At 43.7% G+C, this 21,751-nt stretch overlaps 1 protein-coding gene across 1 annotated transcript; it reads right to left on the bottom strand.

Annotated features, from left to right (window-relative positions):
• Positions 1-299: 299 nt before the first annotated feature.
• Positions 300-21,751, bottom strand: LOC106568674 (5'-AMP-activated protein kinase catalytic subunit alpha-1). The gene is made up of 9 exons (XM_045692326.1): positions 21,362-21,751; positions 16,420-16,561; positions 8,826-8,919; positions 8,206-8,350; positions 7,897-7,984; positions 6,561-6,785; positions 5,668-6,187; positions 3,710-3,836; positions 300-3,429 (listed from the first exon to the last, which is right to left on the bottom strand). Exons 1-9 carry the CDS (start codon positions 21,456-21,458, stop codon positions 3,101-3,103), a joined length of 1,767 nt encoding a protein of 588 aa, XP_045548282.1. The 5' UTR covers positions 21,459-21,751; the 3' UTR covers positions 300-3,100.

Raw genomic sequence — 21,751 nt, 5'->3', positions numbered from 1 at the left:
ATTTATATAGTTCTTAATTCCATTATTTTACTTTTAGATGTGTGTATTGTGAATTGTTAGATACTACTGCAATGTTGGAGCTAGAAACACATTTCGCTACACCCACAATAACAGCTAAATGTGTATGTGACCAATACATTTTTATTTTTTACATAGCTACATGCTTTACATGTTTCCAGGTCTTTTGCTACTCTTTAAATCTGGGACAGTTTTATATCTGCAGCTATGCATTGTAGTATTGTTAACTTTTTATTTTACACATTTTCCAATGCCAACAGAAACAAGGGAAGACATGAAAATGTGTGCAATTTAGCTGTTTATTAGGCAGTTGTGTGTACAAATGATTTAAACACACTGTCCATTTGATACATTTACATTGGTCACTATAGTAGTAGGGTCCCTTTACACACCAAATAAAATTAAAACAAGATTTCTTAACTAAAGCAGGTAATACAAATACAATGAAGATATTTCTCCTGCAAATAGTCAGCTTTTAACACTCCCACTCAAAAGGAGAAAAACTACTCACCAAATGTGCAACTTACATCATAAGCCGTTAGAACATGGTTGGGAGAAAGACAGTGTCATTGCACTTCCTCAGTAAGCTGTTAGAACATGGTCGAGAGAGAAAGACACAGGGTCATTGCACTTCCTCAGTAAGCTGTTAGAACATGGTCGAGAGAGAAAGACACAGGGTCATTGCACTTCCTCAGTAAGCTGTTAGAACATGGTCGAGAGAGAAAGACAGGGTCATTGCACTTCCTCAGTAAGCTGTTAGAACATGGTCGAGAGAGAAAGACACAGGGTCATTGCACTTCCTCAGTAAGCTGTTAGAACATGGTCGAGAGAGAAAGACACAGGGTCATTGCACTTCCTCAGTAAGCTGTTAGAACATGGTCGAGAGAGAAAGACACAGGGTCATTGCACTTCCTCAGTAAGCTGTTAGAACATGGTCGAGAGAGAAAGACAGGGTCATTGCACTTCCTCAGTAAGCTGTTAGAACATGGTCGAGAGAGAAAGACAGGGTCATTGCACTTCCTCAGTAAGCTGTTAGAACATGGTCGAGAGAGAAAGACACAGGGTCATTGCACTTCCTCAGTAAGCTGTTAGAACATGGTCGAGAGAGAAAGACAGGGTCATTGCACTTCCTCAGTAAGCTGTTAGAACATGGTCGAGAGAGAAAGACACAGGGTCATTGCACTTCCTCAGTAAGCTGTTAGAACATGGTCGAGAGAGAAAGACACAGGGTCATTGCACTTCCTCAGTAAGCCGTTAGAAGAACATGGTCTCACACTAACTTATTTCAAACAACCCCACAATTCACCTTATGCACTATTTGGAATAGAACTTGCAACGGTCCTTGAAAACGAAAAAAAAAAGTTTGTTTTTAGTCCTACAAATGTTTTAATGATAATTTGGTCTACAAATTAGACCTTGCGGTCACAATCCATACACGTCATTTATTCAGACCAAAACCAGCCCCACATAAGAGGATAGAAGTAGATAGATGTTTTTATATTCACTGATATAAAACTGATCAACAGTACTGATAATGATAAGGCAGCCAACAGAATGATGCAATCGAAGTGACATTGAATGAGAATCTCCGTCTTGACACTCACATTTAAAAACAAATAACACATTCTCCAGGAGCACATTAAATAAATGTAAGGTTTGGGCAAATATGTAAACTTACATCCAAAGTTACCTATTGTGGGGAATGTGGGCCAAGAAAAGTGAAATGATTGTTGCGATTGTTTCCTTTATCAATTTACATTGTCCATGCACATGTACTTGCTGCAAATCACCACTCAATGGTCCCCATCTCTCAATATGTAACTTGATGAATAGGCATGTGTACAAACTGAATGTTGGTTAAATCCTGCTAAAAGGCATGTCACTCAGTCAAGACACATTCAGATGTATGAATGTATATAGCCCTCAACCTCAAAGATAAATTGGTCAAATAAACAAGTAATTTTGAATTAAGTATAGGATAGTGTACGTCTCATTTTTACTAACAGCAAAGAACTCTCTTGGAGAGAGTGTGAGGAAAAACTGTATAGAATAACTGATTAAAAACTGTGAAATTGATTTTAAGAAAGCAGTAAAAGGAATAAGATGTCATCCAGCAATAGTCGTAATGCAAAAATTCAAGAAAGTTTTCACTCCATAATCATTTCTCAATATAATCTACAATTCCCACTTAAAGCACTGATAAATATATCCAAATGTATTTTTTATTTATATATAAAATGTAGAGGACAAACAAATCCAAACATTTTTTTTTTTTTTACAATAATGAGAAAAAACATGGACGTCTTAATTCAATTAACAAAAAACATCTAAACAAAAATTTGGATTAAGTGCCAACTCCTTTCATCCACCTTACACGATCGAGTAAGAAATATACAGGGTCATTGCACTTCCTCAGTGAGTTAATGGGCATAGTTGGCATGACAACCCTTGTTATGGTCAGTGCAGCTAACCCTGAAAGGCCTGCAGTTCAGCTTCCTATCTTTCTGCACAGGTTCTCAGACATCTACTGTAGAGAAACAGACAGAGCAGGAGAGAAATAAGAAAACTACTTAGCAAAAGTGCCTCCTGCATCCTTCCCCATAGCTCTCCTGCCCACAAAAACTTGGAGTTTTGTTTTCTCTACTGAAAAAAAGGACAGCAAAGCCCACTGAGTACAGTAAAGAAAATTCAGTGTATCACTCAGACTTAGCCTATATATGTAAGGGTGGAATGTGATCTAAAAGGAGGAAGAAATCATCGTCTGCCAACTATAATGATCGTGAAAATGTAAAACCATCTCTAAAATAGTATTCTGTCATCATGAATATAATAAAGTGGCTTGGTCATTGTCATTCAACGTTCTCTAAACCCCGCCCACACCTCTGCTCTGACAAATCCCCCCCCCCCCTCCGTGAGTCAGGGTAGGTGCACACCAAACCTGCATCATCAGTGCCATGGAACAACCCTAGCCAGCTCAACCGCCCGAGGTGGGGATGAATTGAGCCATGAATCGGTTGTATGCTTATTGCTTATAAGGACACTCGGAGAGAAAAAAAGGCTAATGTTTTGACTTGATTGTGAGCTATCGTGCAAGTAGCTTGATGAGATTGGCGCACATCTCAAAAAACTCAATGGTGTGGCTGCCGGGCCGCGGGTAGACTGTCGTCAGGGCGAGGTCGCCTCCTGTTGAGTCAACAGAGGAGGTGAGGGAGGAGGCCAGGGAGCTCTCCGAGGCCTTGGTGGGGGTGGGAGGGATGGAGGTGGCAGGGGTCGGGGTAGCGTCCTCCTTAGCCCCCTCGGTTTGGGACCCCCCCTCTGCAGCAGTGTCGTTCTTAAGGGCCATGCGGTAGTTTCCCACTGACCCAGACCGGTGAGGAGTGGCAGTCCCAGATTTAGCCTCCAACATGTCATCTACAGACAGAGAGAAAGAAAGAGGGTAAAGAGAAGAGAATGTTAAAAACACACAGGTGGTTACAACCAAACACCCAAAAGCCACTAGACAGACCTGTGACATGTCTAAGGTGATCAAAAAAATATGAACGATTTTGAAGTCTGACGAGTCAATTTGTATTGCACTCAGCATGGAAAAGCCTCATATTTTATAGGCAATTTTCTGTGATGGCATAGTCAGCAGTGCAGAAAACCACTTCCAAGTTCTAGACATGTTCTCATTAATTCCAGATTGACATACTGTCTATGCTACGGAAGTCCAGGAGGTAGGTCCTGCTGTCCACCTGGTAGAGCTGAAGGCTCATCTTGGTCTGCATGCCTGTCACTGGGTTCTTCCTCTTTACACGCAGGTAGTACGGATTCGCCACCTGGGGAAGAGGATATGGAGATTAGTGATGCATTCAACTGGATGTCAGAAGCTGGGTATAATATGTCATAGATATAACATACAGCACATTACATTTTTAAATATGGCTCCTGTAGCTGCTTCAGTGGTGATCTGTATTTAAGTGACTTCAGGGACCGTTTAGAACATGTTGCCTTTCGTCATCAAAATGATAACTTGTGTATAACAGCAAAAAAGATTACGAAGAGTGTAGCCGCTGTGAAAGGGCTAGCTAGTTAGCGGTGTGCACTAGTATGTTTCAATCGGTTATTAAAAGTCGTTTTTTCCCTTGCTCTGCAAGGTCCATAGCTTTTGGGGTGCGACAGGTAACGATGTTTCACAGGTGAACATTGTCCATTTGTTCAGAGGGTCCCAGGTTGGGGCAATGAGAGGGACGGAAGCAACAATGTTACAAGAGCACTATAACCATATTAGAACGTTTAGAGTCTAGACAGAACAGTGGTTAACTTTGTGGGACTGTATATGAAGCTCAGTATGTTTTATTACTGTGTACCCAAACACATAAAACCATAAATAGCTGCCTTCTGTCTATCAGGGCAAGAGAAGGATAAACAGGAAACCGAGCATTTCCTTCAGAAATTGCTCTCATTTTTCCTCAAGATAGATTTTTAAGTTGAGTCAGTGAGCTGATAGTCTAAAAGTTGTGCCATACTAAAATAGAACCCAAGGAGGAAATAGCCGCATTCCATTCCAGGTCAGGTAGAACTAAACCTGACAAAGCCAGTAATGCACACCAAGCAGAAAAATACTAATAAGGGCAAGTACTTTAACAAAAAACCATGAAAGGAAATCAGTCAACTGAAATAAGTTCATTAAAATCTAGGATTTCACATGACTGGGAATGCAGATACGCATCTGTTGGTCACAGATACCTTTACAAAGAAAGGAAGGGGTGTGGATCAGAAAACCAGTCAGTCAGTATCTGGTGTGACCCCCATTTGCCTCAAGCAGCGCGACATCTCCTTCGCATACAGTTGATCAGGCTATTAATTGTGGCCTATGGAATGCTGTCCCATTCCTCTTCAATGGCTGTTAGGAAGTTGCTGGATAATGGCAGGAACTGGAACACGACGTTGTACATGAACGGAGCATCCCAATGCTCAATGGGTGACATGTCTGGTGAGTATGCAGGCCATGGAAGAACTGGGACATTTTCAGCTAGGAATTGTTTACAGATCCTTATGACATGGGGTCTTGCATTATGCTGAAAAATGACAGCTTATGGTAGAGAAATTAACATTAAATTATCTTGTAACAGCTTTGGTGGACATTCCTGCAATCAGCATGCCATTGCACGCTCCCTCAACTTGAGACATCTGTTGCATTGTGTTGTGTGACAAATCTGCACATTTTAGAGTGGCCTTTTATTGTCCCCAGCACATGGTGCACCTGTTTAATGATAATGCTGTTTAATCAGCTTCTTGATATGCCACACCTGTCAGCTGGATGGATTATGTTGGAAAAGGAGAAAAGCTTACTAACAGGGATGTAAACAAATTTGTGCACAAAATTAGAGAAATACGTTTTTTGTGCGTATGGAACATTTCTGTGAACTTTTATTTCAGCTCATGAAACCAACATAACAGATTTCGTAAATTTTTGTTCAATATACTTTATTTCCCAATTCCAAATAAACTTCGGTCCCCTACCCCTTGACATGAGGAACCCTTGATGGTTTTCTGTGTATTTCTACCTGACGTCTTTACCCACTCCAGACTCTCCCTTACCTCCCCTTTCTACTCTTCCTTCCCACCATCCTCACTCTCTATGATTCTCCCTCCCCTTCCACTCACCTTCCACTCATAGTCCAGCTGCTTCATGGCCCGGCACACCTCAGACATAATATCATTTGGCCTGCTCTGGCTCCTGATCCCCAGGTGCCACTTAGCCCGCCTCACCCCCTGGTGCTTCGATTTCTGTGGGTTCAGCTCGTCCAGCGTGTGCCTCGGCCTGGGAGGGGTCTCCACTGCCAGGAACGGCTGCATGCGCTCGGGGTGGGGCTTAAGGCCTGCGGCAGCCGCGGCGGAGGCGGTCAGGTGCTGATCGTCCAAGAAGGAGTCTGGAGGACTGGAGGCCAGATAGAAGTCTTTGGCCTCGGACATGATGCGGCGGTTGTCGATGATGAGGTGGTAGGCCACAGCCAGGGGGTCATGGTGGTTGCGGCTGTACAAGCAAGTCAGGATTTCTTCCTCAGTGCACTCAAACTTCTCACACACCTCCTTCAGGGCCTCGTCGTCGATCATGTTGTTGCTGTAGGACGGGTCCTCTGGGAACAAGTACTTGGGGAGCTCCTCTTTGAACCATTCATCCTCTCTGGCGAGGGAAGACAGAGCATGGTTAAAGTCTGGGTCAAGCTAGTCTTTATTATCCCATAGGAAGAACAAAAAAAATCTTAACAGGGCAGCTAGATAATGTGTGGACCAGGAGGGGTGGGTTCATTTTGTTAGTGCTGGAACTAAAGCCTGCACAGAGAAGGCAGGAGCTTCCCCAGGACAGGAGTTTTCCACCCATGATAGGTAGTACAGCATATGAAACCTCAGTTACAGTTTAATGTGGAGCCAGTTTAATTTTTGTTTTTAATGTATTTTATCTTCCATTAATCTACTGCAGAGTGTAGGTGTTTAAATACACTTTGTATTTGAATGGAATGCATTTAGGCGAAGTTGATTCACTTGCCCCTTCTTACCGGATTTCTTTGATGGTGGCTCTCTTCATGGGATCCACCTGCAGCATGTGTTTGAGTAGGGAGGCGACAGAGGGGTTCAGGTACTGAGGCGTGAAGAAGATCCCGTCACAGATCTTCTTGAAGAGCGTTGGCACATGGTCGTCATCGAAGGGCAGCGTCCCACACAGCAGAGCATACAGGATCACCCCACTGCTCCAGATGTCCACCTCAGGACCGGCATACAACCTGGGAGGAAACAGGCCAATTAAACATCGATGAATCCCTTTAGATAAGGTACGGGCAACTTTGATGGGGGTGGGGGGGCCACAAAAAACTGGGTTAGGGTTACCCCCCCCCCAATGGACTTAGGAGAGGCGAAGGTCGAGAGCCACGCGTCCTCTGAAACACGACCCTGCCAAGACACACTGCTTCTTGGCACGCTGCTTGCTTAACCTGGTAGCCAGCCGCACCAATGTGTTGGAGGAAACACTATCCTGCTGGCGACTGAAGTCAGCTTGTAGGTGCCCAGCCCGCCACAAGGAGTCGCTAGAGCGTGATGGGACAAAAATCCCAGCCGGCCAAACCCTCCCCTAACCCGGACGACACTGGCCAATTGTGCACCGCATCATGGGTCTCCCAGTGACAGCCAGCCTGGTATCGAACCTGGGTCTGTAGTGAAGCCTCTAGCACCGCGATGCTGCGCCATTCGGGGGCCCATGTTTGCAGTTTTTATATGATAAACTGATGATCAATGGGCCCCACCCCGATCGGTAATTCGACCATGCTTACTACAAGTTCAGTTAGCTGGCCGCTAGACTAACTTACCAATCTAAAAGATTTTAGCTGACATGGGCTAATTGAGTGACTGATGATGCACAACCAAATTTCTTTATTGCACCTTGTGTATTCTATTATTCTAACTCAACAGTAAGTTGAGACCCAGACAGTTCCTAAAAAAATAAATACAAATCATTTTAATAAAAATGTTTTGTTTGAAATTGGTCCACGGGCCTACAAAACGTGGCCCACGGGATGCCAGTTGCACATCCCTGCTTTACATCAACAGCTGCCACAAAGTAGTTTAGAGTAACACAGTCTAGACTCCAAAGAGCAAGCAGAAGAATAGAGAACAAGACTACCTGCATAAAACATGAACCATTCGCATGGTGAATATTCAGTGAGACTTCTATCAAGAACAGGGGGAGGTCTTTCACCAAAGCAAAACCGTGAAATTGATCAGTCCATTTAACATGAACAGTCTTCCTTATTGAAATATAACAGCGTTTTTTGAATACATTAGCACATTCCCCATCACGTCTGCCATAGTTTTATTGTGAAAAGGAGAGGACAAGACTACCTTCCAGAGATGACTTCAGGGGCAGCGTAGTTCGGAGAACCGCAACTTGTCCTCAGAAACTCTCCATCCGACATCATGTTTGACAAACCTACAGAAAACACCAGACAATATCACATAATTGTGTGTTTGTGTCCAAAAGTAGTGCACTATATAGGAAATGGGGTGTCATTTCAGACCCTGGTGGATGTGTAACCAAGCCAACCCAGTACAGTTAGGCGTGGCTCGATTTGGAAGTGTAAATCAGGTATAGGTGTAGAAAGCTGCTGCTTGGTTTGTGTGGGGTTAGGGTTGAGGGTGACAGTGACTTACCAAAGTCAGCGATCTTGGCGTTCATCTGTGCGTCCAGCAGGACGTTCTCAGGCTTCAGGTCTCTGTGCACTACCATGTGTCTGTGGCAGTAGTCTACTGCGGAGATGATCTGCTGGAACAGACGACGGCTCTCCTTCTCATCCAACTGGAGAAACACACACACACACGAAATGCAGACACACAGAAACACACGCAAGGTGAGATATGTCCATTCAGTATTGTAAGTAACCACTCTGGATATTTGGTCAGTGACTTTGCTTGAATGATTTAGTAGTCCTCAAAAACCGCTTAGAAAGAATGCAGTGCATAGATAGAGTTTTGTGATATATGTTTGTGTACGGAAGGAGAGGGTAGTCCATACAAGAGGCAGGTTATAACATGACTATTGACACAACCATTATACTAGCCTGACAATAGATAGCTAATTACCAAAGTGATTAAGATTCAGGTGAGCAAAAGACTATCCACAATCCAAAACAACAGAGTTAATTGTAACAGATAGGCTTAATGTAGAATAACCCCTAATGTATTTTGTTGTTAAACTAAAAACAGGTCCATAATTGTCACAAAGCCTGCACACATTAGAGTGTATTTTCCTTAGAGGGGGGGGGGGGTCTTACCTTTCCATTTTTGCAGATGTAGTCGAAGAGCTCTCCTCCGGACACATACTCCATCACCATGAAGATGTCTGTTGGGGTGCTGATCACCTGGTACCTACAGCCCCACAGGAAAAACAGAGTCACACACACACACACACACACACACACACAAAATAGGCTAGTTATGATTGGACCAAGAGATTTCTCTGACCATGCGGCCCATCGGGATTTATTTACTCTGGACCCTATTCAAACACCAGACAAAAACAGTTAAGGATCGCCTAACTTTGACAAACCTATTTTTAAGAAACACAGCTATATTTCAGCTTTACCACAGCAATAAAATGGAAGAAAATTGCAATATAACATCTGAGAATAAGAGGTAGGTGTTTTAGGACAAATTTATCCTCTCAAAAGCCATTAATTGATTCTTAACTTAGAGGCAGGACAACTCCTTTGTGGGCCATTGGGTTCAATGACTGGACAGTGTGAGGGAGACTGGCCACAAGCCACGGAACACTTCAACATGCTAAACATAGGTCTACTTCACTAGAGCAAACCTCCTTGTGCAAACCGCTACATTTCTTCATTCATGTGCCACATATTGGTAACAAGGTTATCAACACAAGTGTTGTATTAAATTTGACTCCAGGGGGTGACCTTTCTTTTAAAGTGGAAAAACTCTGGTCTAGTCACAAGGGAGCAGGCCCCCAGAAATGCCCCAACTAGGCCTACACAATGAGCTCACTGCTAGGTCATGAAGACTACTCATGTAAGGGGATTTTTCATTTAGTGAATAGTAATAGGACGAGTTATAAAAATAAAAAAAAACAGCCAGAAACATAGGGGAAATCTGACCCTTCATAACCTATGAGATAAATCATGGAAACACTGCATTTAATCAAGATGCTTTTTGAAGAGGTAGGGAGAGTAGCATAGATGCAGAGATAAAGAGAAAGTGTGACTTACTCTATAAAACCCACCACTTAAGTCACACAACACAATGCCACACGTCTCAAGTTGAAGGTGAGTGCAATTGGCATGCTGACTGCAGGAATTCCACCAGAGCCGTTGCCAGAGAATGTAATGTTCAGGGATGCAAACTGGTGAGGGCCCAAAAAGGCAACACTTTTTTTTGCACTGAAACATGCAAACAAATCCCTGCTAGGGGAAATGCAGCTTTTAACTAATTAAACAAAGAATATGATCTATATGAATCAGTCTCTGTGTGTAAAATAAGTGGCTAATGTGAACCTAAATCACAGCCAAAAATGTAAAGAAAGCAATCCAATGTTATTTGTTGCCTAGACTTTACTGCAAATGACACTCAAGTCATCTTAAAGTTGAAATAGAATGAAACCAACAGGCATTCTATTTTTGCTCTATTATAGTGGCCACTATAGCAGACATTGCTCAAGAGCACAAGGCTACATGTGTGCAAAAATAACGTTCATCGAGTAAAGAAATTATATAATCCCCCTCACACACGTGTTACTGTCAAGTTCAACCCAACAAAAGTCATATCTTTGGGCTACACTGCACATTATTACATTGTACACTTTCTGCCTGTGGACATCTGTTCTACAAAGTGCCAGCAAAAGTGAGAAAGAGGGAAAGTGTGTGGCTGATTTCAAGTTTTCATAACAAATCGGTAATCGGCCTTTTTGGACGCTGATTACATTGCAATCCATGAGGAAACTGAGTGGCAGGCCTACCACCTATTACACGAGTGCAGTGTCAAAAGGACCTTGTGGCTGCAATGAGCCAAGGTAAGTTGCTAGCTAGCATTAACTTCTTATGGGTACCTGGGACGGTAGCGTCCCACCTGGCCAACATCCAGTGAAATTGCACAGCGCGAAATTCAAAAATACTCAATTCAAATATTTAACATTCTTGAAAATATATATGTTATACATCAAAATAAAAGCTTAACTTGTTGTTAATCCAGCCGCCATGTCAGATTTCAAAAAGGCTTTACGGCGAAAGCAAACCATGCGATTATCTGAGGACAGAGCCCCGCATACAAAAGCATGAAAATCATTTCAACCAGGCAGGTGCCACACTAAAGTCAGAAATAGCGATATAAAAAATGCCTTACCTTTGATGATCTTCGTATGGTTGCACTCACAAGTCTCCCAGTTACACAATAAAATGTTTGTTTTGTTCGATAAAGTCACTCTTATATCCAAAAACCTCCGTTTTGTTCAGTAATCCAATGGCTCAAAGGCAGTCACAACAGGCAGACAAAAAATACAAATAGTATCTGTAAAGTTCGTAGAAACATGTCAAACGATGTTTATAATCAATCCTCAGGTTGTTTTTAGCCTAAATAAATCGATAATATTTAAACCGGACAATAGCGTCGTCAATATACAAGAAAGGCACACTCTCGGTCGTGCGCAGGAAACAGGTCTGGCGACTTCCCAGGGTCCACTCACTCAGTGGTCTTACTCCCTCATTTTTCAGAATACAAGCCTGAAACAATTTCTAATGACTGTTGACATCTAGTGGAACCATAGGAAGTGCAATTTGAGTCCTAAGTCAATGGATACTGTAAATGGCATTCAATAGAAAACTACAAAACATTTAAAAAATCCCACTTCCTTGATGGATTTCTCAGGTTTTCGCCTGCCATATCAGTTCTGTTATACTCACAGACATTTTTTTTAAACAGTTTTGGAAACTTTAGAGTGTTTTCTATCCAAATCTACCAATTATATGCATATCCTAGCTTCTGGGCCTAGGTTAACTAGCTTGTCCTGCATTGCATATAATTAATGCAGTGCCTGTTAATCCATCATCAAATCACAGCCTACTTCAACTTTGCCAAACGGGTGATGATTTAGCAAAAGCGCATTCGCGAAAAAAGCAGATTCGTTGCACAAATGTACCTAACCGTAAACATCAAATGCCTTTCTTAAAATCAATACACAGAAGTATATATATATTTTTAAACCTGCATATTTAGTTAAAATAAATGCATGTTAGCAGGCAACATTAACAAGGGAAATTGTGTCACTTCCCGTGCATTCAGTGCAAGCAGAGTCAGGGTATATGCAGTAGTTTGGGCCGCCTGGCTCGTTGCGAACTGTGTTTCTTCCTAACAAAGACCGCAATTAATTTTTCAGAATTTTACATAATTATGACATAACATTGAAGGCTGTGCAATGTAACAGCAATATTTAGACTTAGGGTTGCCACCCGTTTGACAAAATACGGAATGGTTCCATATTTCACTGAAAGAATAAACGTTTTGTTTTCAAAATTATAGTTTCAGGATTTGACCATATTAATGACCAAAGGCTCGTATTTCTGTGTGTTTATTATATTTAAGTCTATGATTTGATATTTGATAGAGCAGTCTGACTGAGCGGTGGTAGGCAGCAACAGGCTCGTAAGCATTCATTCAAAGAGCACTTTACTGTGTTTGCGAGCAGCTCTTAGCAATGCTTGATTCACAGTGCTGTTTATGACTTCAAGCCTATCAACTCCCGAGATAAGGCTGGCAATACTAAAGTGCCTACAAGAACATCCAATAGTCAAAGGTATATGAAATACAAATGGTATAGAGAGAAATAGTCAACGCTTCATAATTCCTATAATAACTGCAACCTAAAACTTCTTAACTGGGAATATTGAACCAGCAGCTTTCATATGTTCAGAGCAAGGAACTTAAACGTTAGCGTTTGTATTTTTTACATGGCACATATTGCACTTCTACTTTCTTCTCCAACACTGTGTTTTTGCAATATTTAAACCAAATTGAACATGTTTCATTATTTGAGACTAAATACATTTTATTTATGTATTAAGTTAAAATAAAAGGGTTCATTGGTCATTCAGTATTGTTTGAATTGTCATTATTACAAATATATATATTTTTAAATCTATTTAAAAAAATAAATTCAAAAATTAGGCCGAGTAATCGGTATCAGCTTTCTTTAGTCCACCGATAAATCGGTATCGGTGTTGAAAAATCATAAATCGGTCGACCTCTACCTGGAATGCATTTCAAATGAACAGGTCTGCCTTGTTTAAAAGGTCATTTGTGGAATTTCTTTCCTTCTTAAAACCTCTTTGGGCTAGGGGGTTTCTAAAACTGTTAAAATAATGTCAGAGTATAACAGAACTGATATGGCAGGCGAAACCACGAGGACAAAACATCACTAAAAATTTTTTTTTAAATCATCCTACCACTGGCTGTCATGTTTATTATGAGGCGAAACCCTCACAGATTACAGTTCCTAGGGCTTCTACTAGATGTCAAAAAGTCTTTAGAAAGAGTTTCAGGATTGTTTTTGGAAAAATGAGCTAGAATTTGTAGTTTTTCTAAGTGGCTTCCATTTTGGCTGTAGTGTTTTCATGCGTGTGGATGAGAGTGTGTTCTTTGTTGTTTATCTCTGGTAAAGACAATAACAATTCTCCGTCTTAAATTGTATCATTTATTTACATATTAGGGTACCTGAGGTTTGATTATAAACGTTGTTTGACTTGTTTGGAGAAGTTTATTGGTAACGTTTGGGATTCATTTTGAAGGAGGGAAACCGGTGGATTATTGGATGAAGCGTGCCAGCTAAACTGAGTTTTTGGGGATATAAAGAAGGACATTATCAAACAAATGGACCATTTGTGATGTAGCTGGGACCTTTTGGAGTGCCAACAGAAGAAGATCTTCAAAGGTAAGGGATTTATTATATTGCAACCAGGCACCTGCCTGGTTGAAAAATGTTTTTCATGCTTTTGTATGCGGGGCGCTGTCCTCAGATAATCACATGGTGTACTTTTGCCGTAAAGCCTTTTTGAAATCTGACACAGCGGCTGGGTTAAAAAGAAATTAAGCTTTATTTTGATGTATGACACTTGTATTTTCATTAATGTTAAATATTTCTACTTCTGTAATTTGAATTTGGCGCTCTGCAAATTCACCGGATGTTGTCGAGGTGGGTCGCTAGCGGGATGCCTGAGCCAGAAAGGTTAATGCGTTTGATAGCCCTATTGGTAAAAGACCAAGTCCATATTATGGCAAGAACAGCTGAAATAAGCAAAGAGAAATGACAGTTCATGATTGCTTTATACCTTTCATAATATTTCCCTTAATGTTATTTTCCTACCTACAGCTCTATTGTTGCTTCATTCCTTCCTCGCTTTCAACAGTTAAATAAGTTTAGTTGTCCTCATCATTCAAATGCCATCCTTGAATAATATAGGACTAGAATTAGATGCAGAAGGCTTTCACTTCTCTTCACGAACATTGAATGGTTATTGGTCTGAATAAATAACTGCCATTGCCTACTGCCATCGTGCGTTCACTCTTCTTTCAAAAATACCCGTGAATTCTATTGGCTGCTGGATTTAACATTAACCTCTATGGGCTCCAGCGTCCCACCTACGTAACAGCCACTTGCAGCCTGTGGCGCGATTTTCAAAACCTTAAAAATCCTATTACTTCAGTTTCTCAAACATATGACTATTTTACAGCTATTTAAAGACAAGACTCTCGTTAATCTAACCACACTGTCCGATTTCAAAAAGGCTTTACAACGAAAGCAAAACATTAGATTATGTCAGCAGAGTACCAAGCCAGAAATAATCAGACACCCATTTTTCAAGCCAGCATATAATGTCACCAAAACCCAGAAGACAGCTAAATGCAGCACTCACCTTTGATGATCTTCATCAGATGACAACCCTAGGACATTATGTTATACAATACATGCATGTTTTGTTCAATCAAGTTCATATTTATATCAAAAACCAGCTTTTTACATTAGCATGTGACGTTCAGAACTAGCATACCCCCGCAAACTTCCGGGGAATTCGCTAACATTTTACTAAATTACTCACGATAAACGTTCACAAAAAGCATAACAATTATTTTAAGAATTATAGATACAGACCTCCTCTATGCACTCAATATGTCCGATTTTAAAATAGCTTTTTGGTGAAAGCACATTTTGCAATATTCTAAGTACATAGCCCAGGCATCACGGGCTCGCTATTTAGACACCCGGCAAGTTTAGCACTCACCATAATCATATTTACTATTATAAAAGTTTGATTACCTTTTGTTGTCTTCGTCAGAATGCACTCCCAGGACGTCTACTTCAATAACAAATGTTGGTTTGGTCCAAAATAATCCATCGTTATATCCGAATAGCGGCGTTTTGTTCGTGCGTTCCAGACACTATCCGAAATGGTAAAGAAGTGTCGCGCGCATGGCGCAATTCGTGACAATAAAATTTGAAATATTCCATTACCGTACTTCGAAGCATGTCAACCTCTGTTTAAAATCAATTTTTACGCCAATTTTCTCGTAGAAAAGCGATAATATTCCGACAGGGAATCTCCTTTTCGGCAAACAGAGGAAAAAAATCACAAAGGCGGGGGCGGTCGGGTCACGCGCATAAGCCCGTGTCCCTTGATCGGCCACTTGAGAAAGGCGATAATGTGTTTCAGCCTGGGGCTGGAATGACGACATTCTGTTTTTTCCCGGGCTCTGAGCGCCTATGGACGACGTGGGAAGTGTCACGTTAGAGCAGAGATCCTTAGTAAAAGATAGAGATGGAAAAGAAGTTCAAGAAATGGTCAGACAGGCCACTTCCTGTAAAGGAATCTCTCAGGTTTTGACCTGCCATTTGAGTTCTGTTATACTCACAGACACCATTCAAACAGTTTTAGAAACTTTAGGGTGTTTTCTATCCATATGTAATAAGTATATGCATATTCTAGTTACTGGGTAGGAGTGGTAACCAGATTAAATCGGGTATGTTTTTTATCCAGCCGTGTCAATACTGCCCCCTAGCCCTAACAGGTTAATCAAGAAAGAGCTTGCATCCCTCTTTGAATAGTCTATAGGTATAACAAATTCAAATAAAAATGTCCAGCAAGCTATTCTAGTCTAGCTTTTCCTGCAGGGCCCTCCAAACGCTAAGGAGCTTTTTTTTAAGGAGAGGCCAGCAGAGCACAGGTGCTTGTGTATTGCGCAAGAGACCGGCTACAAGTTAAAGCGTATTATGCATAACCCATCATTATTAGCTAAATATAAGGATAATGCTCCATTGAATTTATGACCCGAAAGAGGTTGGCTAGGACATCTATATAATCAATCTAGAACAGGATTATCTATTTTGTATGCAATTTGAATGGAGTTAATGGAGAGAAAGAGCGAGCTCACGCGTGCACTGATTTAAAGCAACAATATTCAAGGCCGTTTTAAAACTCTAGCTGCAATAAAAAACGACTAAATAAAAAGGTGACCCCGAAAGCCAGATATAGATGGGTAAATTAGACGCACATTCTGTCTTTATATTACAGGATGTTGCAGTAAATGTTGGCCTACCTGTCACAAGAAAAAAAAGTTTAAAAACAAAAAGTCGCCACCCTGAGCGTTGATTCATCATGCAGAGGCCATAGAGAAGCATACAACTTTAAACAGTTCCATTTCACAAATATAAATGTAATATAGTTCCATTTCTCACCATGCTGTTAATATAAATAACTGATTATAATTTACCGGTTTGGCACAGTTAGTTATCCAGGGAAAAGACAGTGGTTTTGGGCAACAAATCCTGGTAATCGGGTTCCCACCTTTCAACCCTATGTATTCTAGACTTACAGCTTAATGATGTGTGGATGCCTGAAGAGCTTGAGGTTCTGGATCTCTCTACGGATCTTCCCCACCACATCCAAACTGCGGATCTTCTGTCTGTTCAGGATCTTCACAGCCACCTGGTGTTTGGTCAGCTCGTGCTGCCCCACTACGAGAGAGAGCGAGAGCATGGGAGAGAGAGAAAGAGAGAGAAAGGGGGCATGAGAGAGAAAGGGGGCATGAGAGAGAGAGAGAGAGAGAGAGAGAAAGGGAGAGAGAGGGCATGGGAGAAAGAGAGCATGGGAGAGAGAGAGAGAGAGAGAGCATGGGAGAGAGAGAGAAAGAGCATGGGAGAGAGAGAGAAAGAGCATGGGAGAGAGAGAGAGGGCATGGGAGAGAGAGAGAGGGCATGGGAGAGAGAGAGAGAGAGAGGGGGCATGGGAGGGAGAGAGAAAGGGGCCGTGAGAGAGAGAGAGAGAGGCCATGAGGGGGGGAGAGAGAGAGAGAGGGGGCATGGGAGAGAGAGAGGGGGCATGGGAGAGAGAGAGGGGGCATGGGAGAGAGAGAGGGGGCATGGGAGAGAGAGAGAGAGAGAGAGAGAGAGAGAGAGAGAGGGCATGGGAGAAAGAGAGCATGGGAGAGAGAGAGAAAGAGCATGGGAGAGAGAGAGAAAGAGCATGGGAGAGAGAGAGAAAGAGCATGGGAGAGAGAGAGAAAGAGCATGGGAGAGAGAGAGAAAGAGCATGGGAGAGAGAGAGAGAGAGGGCATGGGAGAGAGAGAGAGGGCATGGGAGAGAGAGAGAGGAGAGAGAGAGAGGGCATGGGAGAGAGAGAGAGGGCATGGGAGAGAGAGAGAGAGAGAGGGGGCATGGGAGGGAGAGAGAAAGGGGCCGTGAGAGAGAGAGAGAGAGAGGCCATGAGGGGGGGAGAGAGAGAGAGAGGGGGCATGGGAGAGAGAGGGGGCATGGGAGAGAGAGAGGGGGCATGGGAGAGAGAGGGGGCATGGGAGAGAGAGGGGGCATGGGAGAGGGGGCATGGGAGAGAGAGAGAGAGAGGGGGCATGGGAGAGAGGGGGCATGGGAGAGGGAGAGAGAAAGGGGCCGAGAGAGAGAGAGAGAGAGAGAGAGAGAGAGAGAGAGAGAGAAAGGGGCCATGTGAGAGAGAGAGGCCATGTGAGAGAGAGAGAGAGAGAGAGAGAGCATGGGAGAAAGAGAGAGAGAGGGCATGGGAGAGAGAGGGCATGGGAGAGAGAGAGAGAGAGAAAGGGGCCATGGGAGAAAGAGAGGGCATGGGAGAAAGAGAGGGCATGGGAGAGAGAGAGAGAGAGAGGGCATGGGAGAGAGAGGGCATGGGAGAAAGAGAGAGAGAGGGCATGGGAGAAAGAGAGAAAGGGGCCATGGGAGAAAGAGAGGGCATGGGAGAGAGAGAGAGAGAGAGGGCATGGGAGAGAGAGAGAGAGAGAGAGAGAGAGGGCATGGGAGAGAGAGGGCATGGGAGAAAGAGGGAATGGGAGAGAGAGGGAGAGAGAGAGAGAGGGCATGGGAGAAAGAGAGAGAGAGGGCATGGGAGAAAGAGAGAGAGGGCATGGGAGAAAGAGAGAGAGAGGGCATGGGAGAAAGAGAGAGAGAGGGCATGGGAGAAAGAGAGAGAGAGGGCATGGGAGAAAGAGAGAGAAAGGGGCCATGGGGGAGAGAGAGGCCATGGGAGAGAGAGAGAGAGAGAGAGAGAGGCCATGGGAGAGAGAGGGCAAGGGAGAGAGAGGGCATGGGAGAGAGGGCAAGGGAGAGAGAGGGCATGGGAGAGAGAGGGAGAGAGAGGGCATGGGAGAAAGAGAGAGAGAGGGCATGGGAGAAAGAGAGAGAGAGGGCATGGGAGAAAGAGAGAGAGAGGGCATGGGAGATAGAGAGAGAGAGGGCATGGGAGAAAGAGAGAGAGAGGGCATGGGAGATAGAGAGAGAGAGGGCATGGGAGAAAGAGAGAGAGAGGGCATGGGAGAAAGAGAGGGAGAGGGCATGGGAGAAAGAGAGAGAGAAGGCATGGGAGAAAGAGAGGGAGAGAGAGAGAGGGCATGGGAGAAAGAGAGGGAGAGAGAGAGAGGGCATGGGAGAAAGAGAGAGAGAGAAAGGGGCCATGGGGGAGAGAGAGGCCATGGGAGGGAGGGAGAGAGAGAGAGAGAGAGAGAGAGAGAGAGAGAGAGAGAGAGAGAGAGAGAGAGAGAGAGGCATGGGAGAAAGAGAGAGGCCATGGGAGAGAGAGGGCATGGGAGAGAGAGGGCATGGGAGAGAGAGAGAGAGAGGGCATGGGAGAAAGACAGGGCATGGGAGAAAGAGAGAGAGAGAGAGAGAGAGAGAGAGAGAGAGAGAAAGGGGCCATGGGAGAGAGAGAGAGAAAGAAAGGGGCCATGGGAGAAAGAGAGAGAGAGAGAGAGGCCATGAGAGAGAGAGAGAGAGAGAGAGAGAGAGAGAGAGGGCATGGGAGAGAGAGAGAGAGAGAGAGAGAGAGAGAGAGAGAGAGAGAGAGAGAAAAGGGGGCATGAGAGAGAGAGAGAGAGAGAGAGAGGGCATGGGAGAGAGGGGGCATGGGAGAGAGAGAGAAAGGGGCCATGGGAGAGAGAGAGAAAGGGGGCATGAGAGAGAGAGAGAGAAAGGGGGCATGAGAGAGAGGGGGCATGGGAGAGAGGGGGCATGGGAGAGAGGGAGCATGGGAGAGAGGGAGCGAGAGAAAGGGGCCATGAGAGAGAGGGGGCATGGGAGAGAGGGGGCATGGGAGAAAGAGAGCATGGGAGAAAGAGAGCATGGGAGAAAGAGAGAGAAAGGGGCCATGAGAGAGAGGCCATGAGAGAGAGGGGGCATGGGAGAAAGAGAGCATGGGAGAGAGAGAGAGAGAGGCCATGAGAGAGAGGGGGCATGGGAGAAAGAGAGCATATGAGAGAGAGAGAGAGGCCATGAGAGAGAGGGGGCATGGGGGAGAGAGAGAGAGAGAGAGAGAGAGAGGGGGGGCATGGGGAGAGAGAGAGAGAGAGAGAGAGAGGGGCATGGGGAGAGAGAGAGAGAGAGAGAGAGAGAGAGAGAGAGAGAGAGAAAGGGGCCATGAGAGAGAGAGAAAGGGGCCATGAGAGAGAGAGAGAGGCCATGAGAGAGAGAGAGAGAGAGAGGCCATGAGAGAGAGAGAGAGAGAGAGGCCATGAGAGAGAGAGAGAGAGAGAGAGAGAGAGAGAGAGGCCATGAGAGAGAGAGAGAGAGAGAGAGAGAGAGAGAGAGAGAGAGGCCATGAGAGAGAGAGAGAGAGAGAGAGAGGCCATGAGAGAGAGAGAGAGAGAGAAGAGAGAGAGAGAGAGAGAGAGAGAGAGAGAGAGAGAGAGAGAGAGAGAGAGAGAGAGAGAAAGGGGGGCATGAGAGAGAGAGAGAGAGAGAGAGAGAGGGCATGGGAGAGAGGGGGCATGGGAGAGAGAGAGAAAGGGGCCATGGGAGAGAGAGAGAAAGGGGCCATGGGAGAGAGTGAGAAAGGGGCCATGGGAGAGAGTGAGAAAGGGGCCATGGGAGAGAGAAAGAGAGAAAGGGGCCATGGGAGAGAGAAAGAGAGAGAAAGAGGGCATGGGAGAGAGCGAGAGGGAGGAAGAGTTGGGAAATACTGTAATAGGATTGTTTTTATGTCTGGTTTCTTATCAGTCCCAAACTGCTACACAATGACACATGCAATGCAACACTGTGGTTAACAGCAGAATGACACTTGCAATGCAATCACTGTGGTTAACAGTAGAAGGAAACGTCTTATTCCGCATGGTTTATAGGCCTATGTTTATATCAGTTTACAGATGTAAGTTACTGTGTAGCCTACACAATGGTTCAATGCCAAATGTAAGCAAATAAAGGCCTACCTAAAAACTGGTCAGAAGAACAAGTGAAAATATATTAGACAGGACTGTACAGAGGGGAATGAGAACGAGTGAGGGAAGGGGCATGCACAAATAGCTGCTATTGATTAAACTGTTATGCTGGTGATGCATTAACCAGCAGGTAGTCACCTAGAATACAACCATGTAGTAAATGGCCCAATGTGCAGTGTGTTCCATTCTGACCACTGGGAGAAAGTAGTAAAGATATTAACAGTCTACCTATAAGCCTAGTTGGTGGTGGCTTGATAATAAAAGTTGTGTTTTCAAATACCAAGGAAATGTACCTTTTTCTAGTTTGAAACAGGCCTAACAGATTATGGCCTTGCAGCAAGGCTATACAAGTCAGTTTGGTCCTCTACTTAAAGTTTAGACATAACGTTAGTCAACGTTAATCATTTTAGGTGATATGACATTAGAAAATGATTTTGACATGGTGTAGATTGTGTGCAACCCAGGGACAATGTTTTTTTTTTTTTACCCAGGGACAATGTTCCACCCTGTTGAGGATAAATTCTGGCTAATGTCAACACTACTATAGTACTCGGATGTGGTGTTGAGGGGTGGAAGGGTATGTGTAACGACGTTATATGTCCTCATTAATAATTCAGCCAGGTCCAATATAGTTCAGTTTGTATGGCTTCCATCAAAGACACTTCCATGAATGTTGAGCCTGTGGGATCACGACTAACGTTAGCTGGTCAGTTTGATTTGATTTAACTAGTCAGCTGAAGCAGGCTTACTGACTGAGAAACCACTAATTTAACTTAGCATAGGTTAGCAATTTGAGCGGAGACTATGCTAGTTGGCCAACTATCAAGTAAACTTGGTTAGTTTAAGTTCTGTCATTCGACCACATAACTAGCTGGCTAGCAAGCTTACTAGTTAGTGCTTTGTCATGTTCTATCTTTTGATAGATTAAAATGTACACCGGCTAGCTACTCAGCCAGGCTCTAAAATCAAACAAGCTAACCTTAGCGAGCTAGCCTAGCTCGCTAAGTTTAGCGGCCAACAAGTGCGAGAAATCCCATCGTCTCGCGGGTATCTGATCGAAACTTGAAAAGTCAAGACCCTTACCTTTAACTTTCCCGAACGTCCCCACCCCAAGTGTGTCTCCGAGAATATAGTGTCCAATTTTTACTCTGCCTTCATGTTTCTGTTTATCCGTCGCCATCTTTCCCGCAGTGACCAAGCCTTGATGCTGTGCTTATGCTGCTGCGAGCAGACTAGCAGAAGCGAGCAAGCAACTGCGACTGGATCGACACTAGATACCACAGCCACAAATGACTAAAACCCGCCTATTTCTACAATGTACCTTCTAAACATCTGTTTAAACTTAACCTTAACCACACTACTATGCCAAACCCTAACCTGAAATTAAGACCAAAACGCACATTTCTGTTTTCATACCTTTTCACGTTATAACCAAATCAGACTTTGTGACTGTGGTAACTAGACAACTCTGCG

This window comes from Salmo salar, chromosome ssa01, assembly GCF_905237065.1.
Source record: "Salmo salar chromosome ssa01, Ssal_v3.1, whole genome shotgun sequence".
NCBI classification, from domain to species: domain Eukaryota; kingdom Metazoa; phylum Chordata; class Actinopteri; order Salmoniformes; family Salmonidae; genus Salmo; species Salmo salar.
This window is presented reverse-complemented; position numbering and strand designations above follow the sequence as displayed.